Raw genomic sequence first — 14,436 nt, 5'->3', positions numbered from 1 at the left:
TTCCCCCCCTCATTATTATTAAAGATTTTGAATATAAGGCTAATTGATGCATATTTGTCTCCAAGTGTCTCATAAAGTGCTGGCTCCATAGTTTTTCCTAAACAAACACTTGCTGACTGAGTGAGCAAATGATTAGGTTAATGAACTTTCAGGCTGCTATAATGTTACATTCCTATTTTCAGAGAACTCGCCCTAATTCAACAGAACAGACACTGACCTCGACTTGCTAGGTCAACAAAGGGGATAACTGGTCCAACATGAAGGTACATGTTCTAAGGAATTCTAAGGATCTTTAGATAGGAAAGTAAGCATTTTCACATGAAGTAGTGAAAAGAAATATGCCTTTGACATTCTCTTGAAATGACAACCTTATAGTCTTTCAAAGACTTTTTAAGCACAAGCTTAATGATGTGCTTAACACACTTAAACTGATAATACTTTTGATGAACTAGTCCACAGAAAGGATTCAGAGTCTAAGATGACTTGCAGGAAGTGAATGCATAATAAGTATTTGATAAGTTATGGCAAGATGTCAACTTGCAGAGCAGAGTAACCCAAATCGATTTTAATTAACTCAATGGAACACGACACGGTAGTTAAAATGAATCAACATGGAACACATTAATGTCAAAGGTATGTTGCAAAATATAAGCAAGTTGCAAAGTGACAGATGCAGTGTAATGGCATTAACAGAAACTATGAAAAAATGAAAAAATATATGTACTTTGTGTATGGATGTATAGTTTGCAATAAAAGTATAAGGGCAGCTACTGTGCACTGCTGCACGTAACACAACTACAAGGGGATGCATCCTCAATGTCAAGCCCTGAAACCATGCATCAGAATGAAAAATTCCAGCTCTGAATACTTGTTCCTCAGAGACAAGTTGTCCCTAAGAGACAGAGTGGGCATTAATGGAGATAGGAAAGGGGCTTTAATTATATGTATAATGTTTCATTATTAAAAAATACATTTGAAGCAAATATTGCACAATGGTAACATCTGACAAGCTACGTGATGGGTACACAGGCATTACATTATTCCCTATCCTTGAAATATTTCTTCATGTATGAATATTATGTAGTGAGAAAAATAATTAAAATTTCTTGATTTCAGTAATAAAGGAGTACTTATAATCATAGCCACATTTTTGTTGTAAGGTTCTAAGAATCAATCACACTGCAAATAAATTCAGAGATAAAACATTTTGTGTTCTCAAATTAAGTAAGAAAGAGACTTATATAGGGCCTTTCAGGTATGAAAAGAATTTACATAATTTTACACTCAAACCTTTTGTGGGAGAGGGAGGCTAAAGGAAAAAGAAATCTGTGGCCAGCTCTAAGGAAGGTTATCTAATTTACTTCGGAATTACAGGTATAAGACACATATGCTAAAATGCTCATCCAAACTAGAGCTTAGCAGTTGACTGAGGAAACAAGTATGCAAGTCAAATTCCAAAGATACCTTCTTTAAATTCTGACAATTAGCAAATTGCTAAACGGTAGGTAATTTCCTATTTCAATATGAATGACCCTATCTCTTTTGTCAGCTACCAAAAGGAAACTCAGAAATGCAGTTACATACCAAAACGTCCATCCCGGGGACATATTTGAGGGTTATTTTATAGTCCTTTGGAAGATTTGCCACCTACGGAGAAAAAAAGAAAGTAAGATATCTGTGAGAAAATCCATACATATCAGTTAATCATACTGTATTTAGCGGTTTGAGAAAAACACATACAAACCTGTTATGTTTTTAAGTTACCACTGAATTTCAATATTTACATACATAGTGATTTTTCATTCTTCATTTCCCTTTGCAATCAAAGGCACTCTTCAAAAATAAAGTAAGTGATAATATAAATCTTTTGGACTCCAAATTCAGTTATGGGTGGCTAAGTATAATCTTCTGAGTTTTGGAAACACAATATGAATTTCAATTTCCATCTGTGGTCTTGGAATTCCCTTCCAGGACTATCTTTCTACTTGTTCCCCCAAAGAATCAGTAACACAATGTATTTGTCCTGTCAGTGGTCCTCCAAGTGATGTGGCAACGTCACCATGTAAATGTAAAAGCCATTCCAGATGGAGAAGCATGGCAAGAAGTGGCAGGTGTTCTGAACACAAGCTGCTTGATAATCTCGCCCCTCTGTAAGCACAATTAACATTATCAAAAAAATAAATACAGAATCAACCGAATCAGTATTCAGAAAACTTAGGATCTGAGTATATATCAAAAGAGCGGAGAAAATGTAAGAGATAGGCTGGCCAATCCTGCTTTATTAGTAAATTATATATAAAGATTGGTTCAAAGAAGTCAAAGAAACCTTACAAGAAGTTCTCTGACCAACACACTCAAATTGCCACACCTTATCATTTAGGGTGGTGTATAATAATAATTTCTGCATTAAACTGATTTACTGATTTTCAATTTTTGATAGAACTGAGAAGTAATATTATTTTTGAAAAATACAATTTTAACAAGTTTTCATATGCAGTCTCTGCCACGACCTTAGAGATCTGTATTATTAAGCCTACTTTACAGAAATAAAACAAAACAAAAAAAAAAACCATGGTGGCTCAGAGAGGTTAACTGGCATGTCAGGGTCATCACAGGCATCAGGAGTACCTGGTGGAGGTAAGGATACAAATCCTGGCTCTGTGTGCTGGTCTCAGCACAGTTATCTACAGAGCAGTCTCCTCATTAGTACATTCTTGGCTTGCACTGGTTCCTTTCCAGTTACATTTGGAAGAGAAATTAGGAAGTTGTAGATTTTTATGGCCACTCCATGAATTATTTTATTACTTTCTAAGCATTTATAGTATGTTGAATAGCGTTCAAAAAGCACAGACAACCTTTTGATAAGTTCAGCTTCTCTTGTGTCTACTGATCACTGGAAAGTTTGAGAGAGTAGAGGATTCCTTGAGTCTGGAACTAGGAAGATAAGATGTTCCTTTGAGGCAGTTCATTGATGTAGGGCTCACTGCCCAAGTTCTGGGGAGACGCATTGCTCAGGTTGGAGCCAGGCCCTGCCACGTGCTAACTCACAGATCTTGGGCAGGTTCCTTAATCTTCTTTAACCTCAATTTCCACACGTGTAAAATGAGAATCACAGAATTGAGCTAGTGGATTTAATTAGACTAGTGATGAAGTATCTTGTTTAAAATACTTAGTGCTTGAGCGTGGTGTGGGAATGGGTACAAGTGTTTACTATTATCAACTGCAAGGGAGTGGGACAGTCAAGATATCAGAGGGGTCAGATGCAAAGAGGAAGAAATGGGAGACCCAGGACAGATCACTCAGGTTCTAGAGGTAAGAAATATGCCAGGAAAGCCACATTAGAGAGGGACCTGAGTAGGGGGGTATAGCTCAGTGGTAGAGCACATGCTTAGCATGCACGAGGTCCTGGGTTCAGTCCCCAGTACCTCCATTAAACAAAACAAAACAAAAAAAGAAAGAAAGAAAGCAAAAGAGAGAGAGATCTGAATGTTGGGCTAAGGAGGGCAAGTGGGAGGCAGTGAAGTTCAGCAGGACCATTTCCACCACCAGAACCCCAGAGCCAGTCACTTCCACTTCAGACATGTCACCTCCCCTGTGGAACTTCTATCCTCTTCCACAAGATGAAGAGGGGGAAGTAGATCACCATTAAAAATTTGGTCTGATGTCACTGTCCTGTGTCAGCAGTGGTGCTACATTGAATGTGTGTAAGCTGGAAGGGAACATGGCACGAAATTTAGGAAGGTTACTTGGGAAGAATGGATTGGAACAAGGAAAGAGACCAAGAGCAGTTTAGAAGACCACTAGCAAAGTACTGAACATGCATTAAATGTGAATACAGAGGCTAAAAGCTGAAAAAGCAGAGACATGGTTTAGATTCCAGGGAAGCATCCTGTTGGTAGGGTTAAATGGATAGGTAACCAAGGCTACAGATTTTGAAAACTAATCTGCTCTAGTAAAATAAGTTCAGAATAGAAAAAACGACATAGAACCTAGCTGATGCAAAATTTACCAAAGGTCAGATTGATCCAGTGAGCCCTGTGGTTTGGAGTATGGGGTTGTAAAAACCATGCCAGATTATAAAATGCATGAAACTACAAAAACAGGTGATGGGCTCACTCTACTACTAGGTGGGCCATTTGCTCTGTCTCTCTCTCTCTTTTTCGCTTTGGTGTGTCTTAAGGATTGACCATACTCAGTGATACTAGCGGGGGGAAAATGCGTAAGAGAACAGAATGTGGAAATGCTGGAAACTCGGCCAAGAAAAAGTTTGTGAGCCAAACAGGCACTGGCTACATACCATACCCTGCAGGTATTTGGACTCGGAGAAAAAGAACTCAAAGTCAGAACAGGTAACTCCCTCTCTAGATCACTGATCTAAAATCTTTGGATCTCTTGATTCAAATGTCATTGAGGTCTCTAAGTTGCATGAAATCAGTGGCTTCCTGGATATCTATGGTGAGACACTCATTGTCTGAACTGTTTCTCCCAAGTTCTAGGTAAGAATCAAAATGCAGTAGGAGTAACTCATGATTCTCTTGACACTACATAAAATGTTACACATATGTGAACCTTTCTGGAGAAAGAGTCCAGTTTCCAGAGTCTCATCAGACCCAGAGAAGTTTAAGAATCTCTGCTGTAGAGGAAAAAAAAACAACAACCCTGTACGTTTGTATTTAAATATCCCAGTTGTTGTTCAGTCTTCAGATATAACATAGGCCAAAGCTTTCTGCTTTTTTATTTCTCCTTATAAGCCATCTCTTGATTAAAAATCTAACCAGGTCAATTGCCTGTAGTTTTGTTTTGTTTATTTTGCTTTTTAAATAACAACTCAATTAGTGATTTATAAAAAATTAACATGACAACTTACAAGACTTTTCTGGGTCACCTTTTCTTAATGAAGAATACTTCTTCGTTACATCTACATAAAGTTAGATGACCCTTGACCCTTTCAAACAGAAGAGAGAAAAACATTTTTGGCTATTTCATGGACACACCTTCTGTTGATGATGCCAAATAAGTAGTACTAATTGAGCTTTTAAGATATGACTGCTCCCTAATCTTGTGCTCCAGAGATGGGTACTTATGTGTTCAAACCTCTATTCAGCTGCCTGTTTCCAGGTGAGGATTGTCAGGTTACTGACCATCACCAGGCTTCAGTTTCCTAATCAATAAAATGGGGATAAAAATAATTACCTCCTAGGGTTGTGATGACTGAGAAGAGAATTCATACAAAGAGCTTAGCATAGTGTCTGGATACGCACACAATAATGACTGTTTTTAAACGTCAAGGTGCAAGAGATATTTTACCTAAGTGGTTTACCTTATAAAGGAATAACATTTTTTTTTCTTTCTGATAAGATTAACATGCTTGGTAATGCAGCCATCTACTTGTTAGATTTTACAATGATTATTTCTAATACACTTCTGTCCTTTCTTTGAATACTGAAAGTCCTAAATTTAGCTTTAAATAGAGAAAAAAATTCTACTGACATGGAGCAGAAATTAAAATGCATAAATACTGTGAACCAATAAACTTTAAAAACTATCCAGCTATCAAACCATTGTTCTTCAAGGGTCAAACAAAACTATGTGAGACTTCTGCTTTTAAAGAAAAGATATGCTTATAAAAGCTTATAATACATCTAGAAATGGCAAGACTCAAGAGACTTCAATCCTCCATTTTAATGCAGTGGTATAATTCTATCCAAAGAACACTGTATTTGAAAAAGAATAAGAATCATAATTATTCAAAACTGTCCATTCAAAGTGTGAAATCTGTTATCTAAGGATATTTTTATAATCTCCTATTATGTTAAATTCTGAGTCATATATTAGTATAATCTACTTAAAATAAGTACCTACCACAAGACCAGGAAAATCATGAATGCTTGAATTTTGATTCTATGCTAGTGATTTGTAGACTGACCTTGAAAAGACAGAGTAATTTCACCTTTACTAGATGGGACTGGAACAGCAACCTGCCTTAAGCATTTTGAGGAAGACAAATAATTACTCAATAGATACTTAAAAGATTAAAAGGTTTTTAAAAAGCAACAAGGTCGCATTTAATTAAAATTCCCCCAAATGAAGGAAAAGCATCACAAATGAAGGGAGCGGCAGGAAGAACAAAAGGAAAAACTAATTTGAACTATGTCAACATTTGGATTCCTCCTTATATTAACATTACAATCCTTAAAAGCTGTGGGACAAACTATCCCACAGATACAAGGTTTTAAAGTTTGATTTCTCCTCTTCCCAGATACTTGACCCTTTCTTTAGGTAGGTCTGAGTTTGCCATTTAAAACAAGCCTCGCAGCATTTTTAAGAAACAAAGCAAAATGTTCTGTAAATAGATGAACTATTATGGTGAGTAAACATGCCAGAAGGATTTCAAATGAAAACCATGGGGACTGTAGGGGTAGGACAAAGTGTCCGAGAAGAAATTAAAAAAAAGAAAAAAAAATGACAGTAAAGTCATAAATCATGTGCTTCTGTGACATGAGACTCACCCCAAGCAAACAAACTTAAGGTTTGTGGGCACGGTGCAAGCTGCTACCTAATGCAAAGGCAGAACTGGCACAACTGGCAAAGGAATGATTTCAGCTGAAGAAATTACTATGAGCACAAGGCAAAAAGGTGCTCTCCACTCACTTTCTTTTCCCCAAACAACATGCACCAAGGTTATACTTGCAAAGCAAGCAAATTCCTCTTGTTCAATATAACCTTGTTAATTCAGGCTTAACTGAATTATTCCAAAAGGTACAAGCTGAAGAAATATTATAGAACAAAAGAATTTCAGACCTAAGAAGGGCCTCCAAAGTTATCTAACTTGGTGGTTCTTATCTTTTTTCTTTTTTTTATTGAAATCTAGTTGATTTACAATGTTTCAGAGGTACAGCAAACTGATTCAGTTTTACATATTGTTATTAATATTCAGTTTTATATATTATTTTCAGATTCTTTTCCATTATAGGTTATTACACAGTATTGAATATAGTAGTTCTTTTAGAGGGGCCACAGACGTCTCTGGGAAGCGGATGAAAGTTATATATGCTCTTCTTAGAAGCCCACATCAGCACAATTTGGAGTTCCATTTGCAAGGGTCTGAAGTTTATGAAACCTAGATTAAGAACCATTGATCATGGTCTCGTTCCTCATTTTCAAAACCAGAAGCTGAGTCCCAGGAAGGTTCAGGGATTTATTTCTCCAAGGTCACACAGCTGGGTAATAGCAGAGCTGGTGTTCAAACGCTCCAGTGCGTGTGGCCTACTTTAAGATTCAAGATGCTTTTTTGTCCCACTGTTCTTTAGAGAGAGGCTGTGATTATCTATATCCATAAAAGTCAAAAGTCAGTCATGCTGCTGTTTGAGTTAGTGAAATTAATGAGTTTTTAGGCTGAGGGTGGGAACACAACTTCTTTTCAAACATGGAAAATGCCAATATTATAACTATTATGGCCTGAGCCATCCTGACACTTGTATGCAAATAACTATCCCCTGGGATACTGGTCAGAAACATTAAGGTTCCTGCATCCCATCTCCACGAGTTGTGCTTCAGTAATTCTGAGGTGGGGCCCTGACAGCTGTGTTTGTAAGTACTCTAAGAGACTGTGACTGGATGGCTCTCAAATGATATCTTACGAACACTGTTCTAAAGCAGCGGCTCTCAAACATTGTTTCATAAGCTCAATTCTTTTTTCAAGTTAAGTCTTATCTAGAAAGCCAGATACATAAATACAAGCAGAGCAGCTTGAGTGGACTCCTAAAGCCTGTTTGAAAACCACTGTCCTAGAAGACACAGCACTGGTCTTGGGACCAGGAGCTGGGCTTCACTGGTCTTGGGTCTCAGTTTTCCTACTTATGAAATGGTTTGTCTAGATTGTCTCTAAATCCCTTTCCAGCTCCAGTACCTATGACCCCACAAACACGGCTGCTACCACTACTGATATCCAGCAAGCGCTTCCTATGCTCCTGCACTGTTCTAGTAACTTATTTAACCTTTACAGTCACCCTATGAGGTTATGTACAGCTGACCCTTGAACAACACAGGTTCGAACTGCGTGGGTCCAATAATACCCGGATTTTTTGTCGATAGTAAACACTGCAGTACTACACGATCGATCCCTGATCGATGCATAGATTGGTGAATCTGCGGATGCAGAACCACGGCTATGGGGGAACCTCTTCTATAGAGGAACAAGTATAAGTTGTTAGAGTTCCCACTGCCGAAAGATGGGCTCCCCTCACCCTCATGTTGTTCAAAGGTCAGCTGTACTAATGATCTATTATAAAGATGAGGAAACAGTGGCATAGAGACACTAACTCTGGTAAAATATTTATATACACATTCTCTTATTTAATCTATACCACAAAATTGGGAAAGTAGGAACTTATCCAAGGTCATTACTTATCCAAGGTCAAAGAGCAGGTCTGCCAGATTCTAAACCCCATTCTCTTAACCAGAATATTAGCACAAGTTGGGTCCTATGTTATGCCATAAAATCTTTTAAACGGCATCCATTTATGAGTTGTTGTTGTGGCATTAATGATCTACATTTATATATTCATAGAGATGGCTTATCTTTGAAACTAGGTTATAAACATTCTGAGACCAGGGATTATTTTATATCTTTCAATTTCCAACTTCATGAAATACAGGCTGTGCTTTAAGTAGGTCTTTATTCAATCTGAAGTGATCTGAGTCCTTTTTTTTTTATTAACTTGATTTTTTTTTCAATAATCCAAAGTAAACACACTCATTTCATTTAGATCAACTCTTGAAATTGAAAATTTCTCCCCAAAGTCAGTTGCTGGAAGGGAGGGAAAAAAAGACTTTTTTTTTCAGTTAAATGGTTTTACACTTGCCCTTGCGGGAAGGAATTATAGTTTAGTGTTAGTAAGCATCTCTTTCCAGGCACTTCTTTCTCAATGCTTCTTGCGATTTTTTCATTGTATCAACTGATAGGTAACAGGCAGAAAATAAGCAGATGGCTAAAAACAAGAATGGAAAATCTTGGAAGGTGCTTCTACTTATGCCACTTGAAAATACCGGTTTGACATTTCACAGGAAGTGGTGCTCATTAAATAGCATTCCTCAAACACTTAGCAAAAAATAATGATTCCAAGTAATTTTTCTTAAATGCCATTTTAATCTTGGATATGCTCAGTCTGTGGTCAGACACACCATCATCTTTCAACCGTGATTCTTGCCCACATATTTGAAGTCTGATCTCTAGGACTGCTGCAGACCTCCCCTGCTCATTCTCAGCTCTGCAGTTATACCAGCAACCTCACGAGAGCTGTCATTTCCCAGTTGTGACTTACTTTAAGCATTATCTTGGAGACCTGTATTAATCGAACATTAATATAAATCTATACAACACAGATAAAACCAGTCATAATAAAAATGGAGATTAAATTAGGGTCAAGGCACTTTGGTCTCTAGACTATGACAGAATAGACCACCCAGAGCAATAGTTCATAAACCTCCTTTCAGAAATATCTTTAAAATGTAGATGCCTAGAGCCCTTCTGCAGACTTAGTGCGTCAGTGGGGCTCAGACACCTGTGAGTTTAACAAGGGCTGCAGGTGATCATGATGTCCACTCACTAGAGTGGTGGATGTCATTACCTCATTCATTGAACAAACATCTAATGAGAGCCTTCTACCGATGCAAGCTTGTGAAAATAAACATATTTTCTTTTTAATATATTTCTTGGGTCAAAAACTTGTCAAGCAACCTGAGGAAAAGGATGTGATCTATGTTTAAAAAAAAACTTCCCAAATACTTCCCCTGGACTCCTGTCCCTATACTCAATATCTAGCTGTTCATATAGTAGGTAAATGTTGCATTGCTTTAGTCACCAGCTCCTCAAATAAAACATGTTGATACATCTTCAGATGCTGCACCAGAGAATACTTGGCCCTTGTGGGTTTCTTTCTAAGGAATCTGAATAAATTGTGCATGTGTGTTTGTGTTCTTAAGTCTGCACTGGGGCTAAGCTAGCAAGAGATGGTAGCACTGAACTTCTGTTTTGAAGTTCAGCTATGAATTTCAAATAAAACATACAATCCAGGAAATGTGTATCAAGGGAGGGAAGGTAAATTTCTCAAATACACTTTTCTTTCTTTTCTACGTAGTACAACCCTCATTTCTTTCCTATTCTCACATTACCTCTGTTCTTTAAGATAATATTCAAATAACTGCATACCACTTGGCTCTTTTGAACCAGGAACTTACAGAAATGCTTCTCAAACTTTGTTCATCCTGAAACTCCACACTGTAGCTCAAGTGAGCATGTAAAATCACCTCTAGACTGTGAGAGTTGGGAAGAATGCATTTCAGAAGCTGTATGAAGTGCTCCCTCTCTGCCTTCTACATCTTAGAAGCATGGCACGAAGCTGGCAGGGACCAAGCAGCACCGGCGTGGAATGGCTTTGGCCGAGTTCCAGTGATGGAGGTGGGAGATGAGTCTGGTCAACCTCGGGCAACAGATGATTCCTACTATGTTCAGTGAGGGAGCAAACACCCACCCACATGTGACAGAGTCTTCAAGCTGTTGGATAGGGGAGAATGGCCGTCTCCGATCCCCTTTGGTTAGGCTTGTTAGAGAAGAGCAGGGAGGTATGTGGAGGGGAAATAAAACACGCTGAGGAGGCCACTAGGGAGATAATGAGGAACAAGCTAGTGCTGGGACATCAGCAGACGAAGAGCCTGCCAGTGTCCTTCACTGCTTATGAAGGAGATGAAAAGACCAGCAAAGAAACAAAATCACTTCGGTGGTGTGCAGTGGGCCAGTTCTACCAAGATGTTCCATGACCCTAAATGTCTCCCTACCTGCTTTCCATAAGCCCTTTAGAAAAATTCAGTGACTTCTCTCCTTGTCTTAGAAAAAGACTGATTTAGGGCAAGAAAAAAGGAAATCTCTTTTCAAAAAGCACAAGAAAAAAGAATCACAGCAAGTAAAAGCATTCCTTACTTACCAATTTTGTAACGTCTTTCACATCATCAGTTACACGGTTCCTGCAGATCCCTTGAGTTTTGACGAGAGGATTAAATAGGAGCAGTTGAAGATAAATGCAAGTGATAATCCAAGTCTGAAAACAGAAGAAACGTGGGTGATCATCAGTGAAAATCTATACTCACTCGAACTATTAACATCGTCTTTCTTAATGTGGAAAAGGTAATCTACTATATATATATATGTTACTGGCTTAAATACAGTTAGATGCTGAGCATTCAAACTATGTTGACCACATTAAAAAAATTCTGTTAAAATATGGCTTAGTTTTTTTTATTTCAGTGACATTGTTAACGTTTATCAAAAGCTTTCTACAGGCAATTCCCTAATGGCAATTAGGAATGAACTTGTAGCAACGTGTAAAGGATTTATCACTTAAGGTGTTTTCTAAAAACTAGGGAATGCATAAAATTCATCCCTTAAGGCACCAAGAGAAACTTTGTCTACTTTAAATGTAGACTGTTCGGCAAGTAGCAGCAGAACCCAGAGCAATGCTCTAATATAATAGTCTCTAACAGTACTACAAGTTAAAGTGAGGAGAGAAAGATTTTTACATCTTGATCAGAATTTAACCTAATTTGTGAGGCATCAAAAGAATCACTGTTTTGAATCACTGCTTTTTAGCCATTTGATAAGGAAAAAGTATTTCCTTAGTCAATAGGAAAACATTCTTGAACCCTAGCATGAATCTCTCTCACACACACCTCTACCTCTTTGAAAATAACTTTCAACTGTATATTAGTTACTTTCATGCATGACTTAATTTTTCTTATTACATTATATTTTAGGTTTTTTTAAAATTTGGGCATCTGATTTTTTTTCAGTTATTTTCACAACACTTTGCATCTAAAAAAGCTCCTAATAAATAATTGCTGCATGAATCCATGACCAAGGTAAAAAGAGTCAAATGCTTCAAATTCAATACTTATTTACTGAGCTCATATTATGAGACTAGGACTGAGCCAGGCACTAGAGAAACAAAGGTGATAAGACACGCCTGAATCTCAGAAGTAGGTAAATAAATGAACACCCACACCCCATGGTAAATACTTCGGGAACGACAGAGGAAGAAGCAATTAATCAATTAACCTTAAGGTGGAGAACCCATGGCAGAAAGACAGTGCCAAGAAAAGCCAGAGAGAAAATGCAGTGACTCTGGCTGGATTTTGGAGGACAAAGGAAGAATGTACAAGAGTTGACAAGGAAGGGGTGGCATTCTAGGAAAAATAAACAGCATGAGCAAAGGCATGGATGGAGCTGTAAAGATACTTTGAAATGTGAGAGTTCTTTTATGAGTTAACATTTGCCTGTGGCATCTTACAATTACACGAAAGCTTATCTGCACATGGCTAGAAATCATTCCTCTTTATGTAGTCAGCCATGTATTGAAAGGAACTGGATTACTATTTTCAATCAATATTCACAAGCTAACTAGATGTCACACTAGACCAAGTGACAATTATCATTTATTAAAATTTCTAAGACTACAAGGTTACCTACATAGGTAATCATGGCTTGTAAATAAAATACAAACCCTTTCATTGTTTTACCATTGTGATCTATGTATTTTAGCTGTAATCCTGCTTAACTTTGTTAAGGCCACTATTAGCACAATGGGGTCAAACTCTTCACAGCACCATCTCCCTTGGACGGAAATGAAAACTAAGTTGTGTAAATAATTTCTGTTTGGGGAATTCTTTTTGGACAATCCCAGCACATAAAATTTTCTCTAATAACTTAATCTCCCTTTTTGTATATAAATACAATTGATTAAAGTCAAGCTTTCTTTTATATTGGCATTGCTAAGAACTAATCCTCACTCTTGAAATGTATTTCTCTAAGACTCTCTTTCATGATGTGGTTGGGGAATCCTAAGAATCTCTGTAAATGGCTAATCTCACTAGTAACCATATTCATATTGTAGGCTCTAAGAAATATAAAGGCATGGGTATGGAGGAGGGGGAGTTGGATGAAAGTGGTCAAAAGGTACAAACTTCCAATTACCTGATAAATAAGTACTAGAGACGTAATGTACTATGTGGTAATATAATTAACCCTGCTGTATTGTATATGAGAAAGTTGTTAAGAGAGTAAATCCTAAGAGTCCTCATTATAAGGAAATTTTTTTTCTATTTCTTTAATTTTATATCTATCCAAGATAAAAAAAAAGTTCACTAAACTTAATGTGGTAATCACTGTATGATATATGTAATTCAAATCATGTTGTCCACCTTAAACTTACACAGTGCAGTATGCCAATTTTATCTCAATAAAACTGGAAGAAAAAATTTATAAAGGCAGAAATTCTGTTGACTTCTCTTTACCGTGCCTTATGCCTGATATTGAAATAACACTACACAAACATTTGTTCACTCACTCATTCATTCAGCACATATTTATTAAGCACCTAATGTTAATGTATGCCATTGTTCCAGATGCTTGGGATATATTAGTAGAGAAGCAAAACTCCTTACCCTCATGAAGCTCACTTAGTAAGGGAAGGCAGACCACAATCAATAAATATAATAAGTAACCAAATTAAAGACTATGCCAGAGGTGTGCTGTGAAAAGAAAAATTAGACCATGGCAGAGGGGATTGGGATTATCATGCCTGCTCTGCTCTCCCAGCATGGTCTTGGGTTCAAGTTGACAATCACACTCATGAGGCATCGAGGCTTCGCCCAGCTCCAAGGGTATTACTGGGCTTTAAGAAAGGATACAGGAGAGGTGACAAAAAGTCATGCACAGCACCAGCAGAGCAGAGCTCACAACTCCCAGGATGTCCCAAACGCCCACGTATCACTGCACCCTTGGGATGTGCATGGTAATGACACATGATGTGGGGGGGGCAGGACCTCTTCTTGGGCTTGTACCTTGCTAGTCAAGTAGCCCCTTCGGGGGTGCCATGAGCTGCCTTTGCTCCCCATCACAGCTACCTCCCACCGGTACCCATCTGGACAATAAAATACATGCTGGCGGTTGTTCTGCTACCTAGTGACTTCGGCAGGATGCTCTTGGGTGAAGTGCAGGTATACGCCTAAGTTGTTTGAGTTCTTGTTGCAAGGAGGATGACAGAGAGGGTCGAATCCCTAGGCACCCCTGAGTCTAGAGAAAAGGCCACAGTACTGGCTGCAAACCCCTTTCTTTCTCCCCATAGACTGTAGTGTATGGGGAAATAGACTAAAATTTTAAACAGAGCGCTATTTGGTGGGGCCTCCATGAGCAGGCAATATTTTATCAGAGATTAGACGGTGCTAAGGGAGTATCCATGAAGATGTCTGTGGGAGAGTATTGTGGACAGAGAGAGAAGATTGTACAAAGGCCCTAAGGTCTATTTAAGGAACCTGCTTCACTTAAGGAACAGCAAGAGTAAACCAGGGGACAGCAGAAGATGATGATGTAAAAGAGAATAGAGG

At 38.0% G+C, this 14,436-nt stretch overlaps 1 protein-coding gene across 3 annotated transcripts in view; it reads right to left on the bottom strand.

Moving 5' to 3' along the window:
- Positions 1-14,436, bottom strand: part of KITLG (KIT ligand) — an 81,751-nt gene that overhangs the window by 36,528 nt on the left and 30,787 nt on the right. For all 3 annotated transcript variants that reach the window (XM_006197882.4, XM_006197883.4, XM_031683285.2), the window contains exons 2-3: positions 10,983-11,096; positions 1,585-1,647 (exon numbers count right to left, since the gene is read on the bottom strand). In XM_006197882.4, the coding sequence (XP_006197944.1) occupies positions 1,585-1,647; positions 10,983-11,096 (177 nt within the window). The remainder of the gene's footprint in view (positions 1-1,584; positions 1,648-10,982; positions 11,097-14,436) is intronic.

The sequence above is a fragment of the Vicugna pacos genome, chromosome 12 (genome assembly GCF_048564905.1).
Source record: "Vicugna pacos chromosome 12, VicPac4, whole genome shotgun sequence".
NCBI classification, from domain to species: Eukaryota; Metazoa; Chordata; class Mammalia; order Artiodactyla; family Camelidae; genus Vicugna; species Vicugna pacos.
The sequence above is the reverse complement of the archived record's forward strand: the minus strand, read 5'-3'. Positions and strand labels throughout refer to the sequence as shown.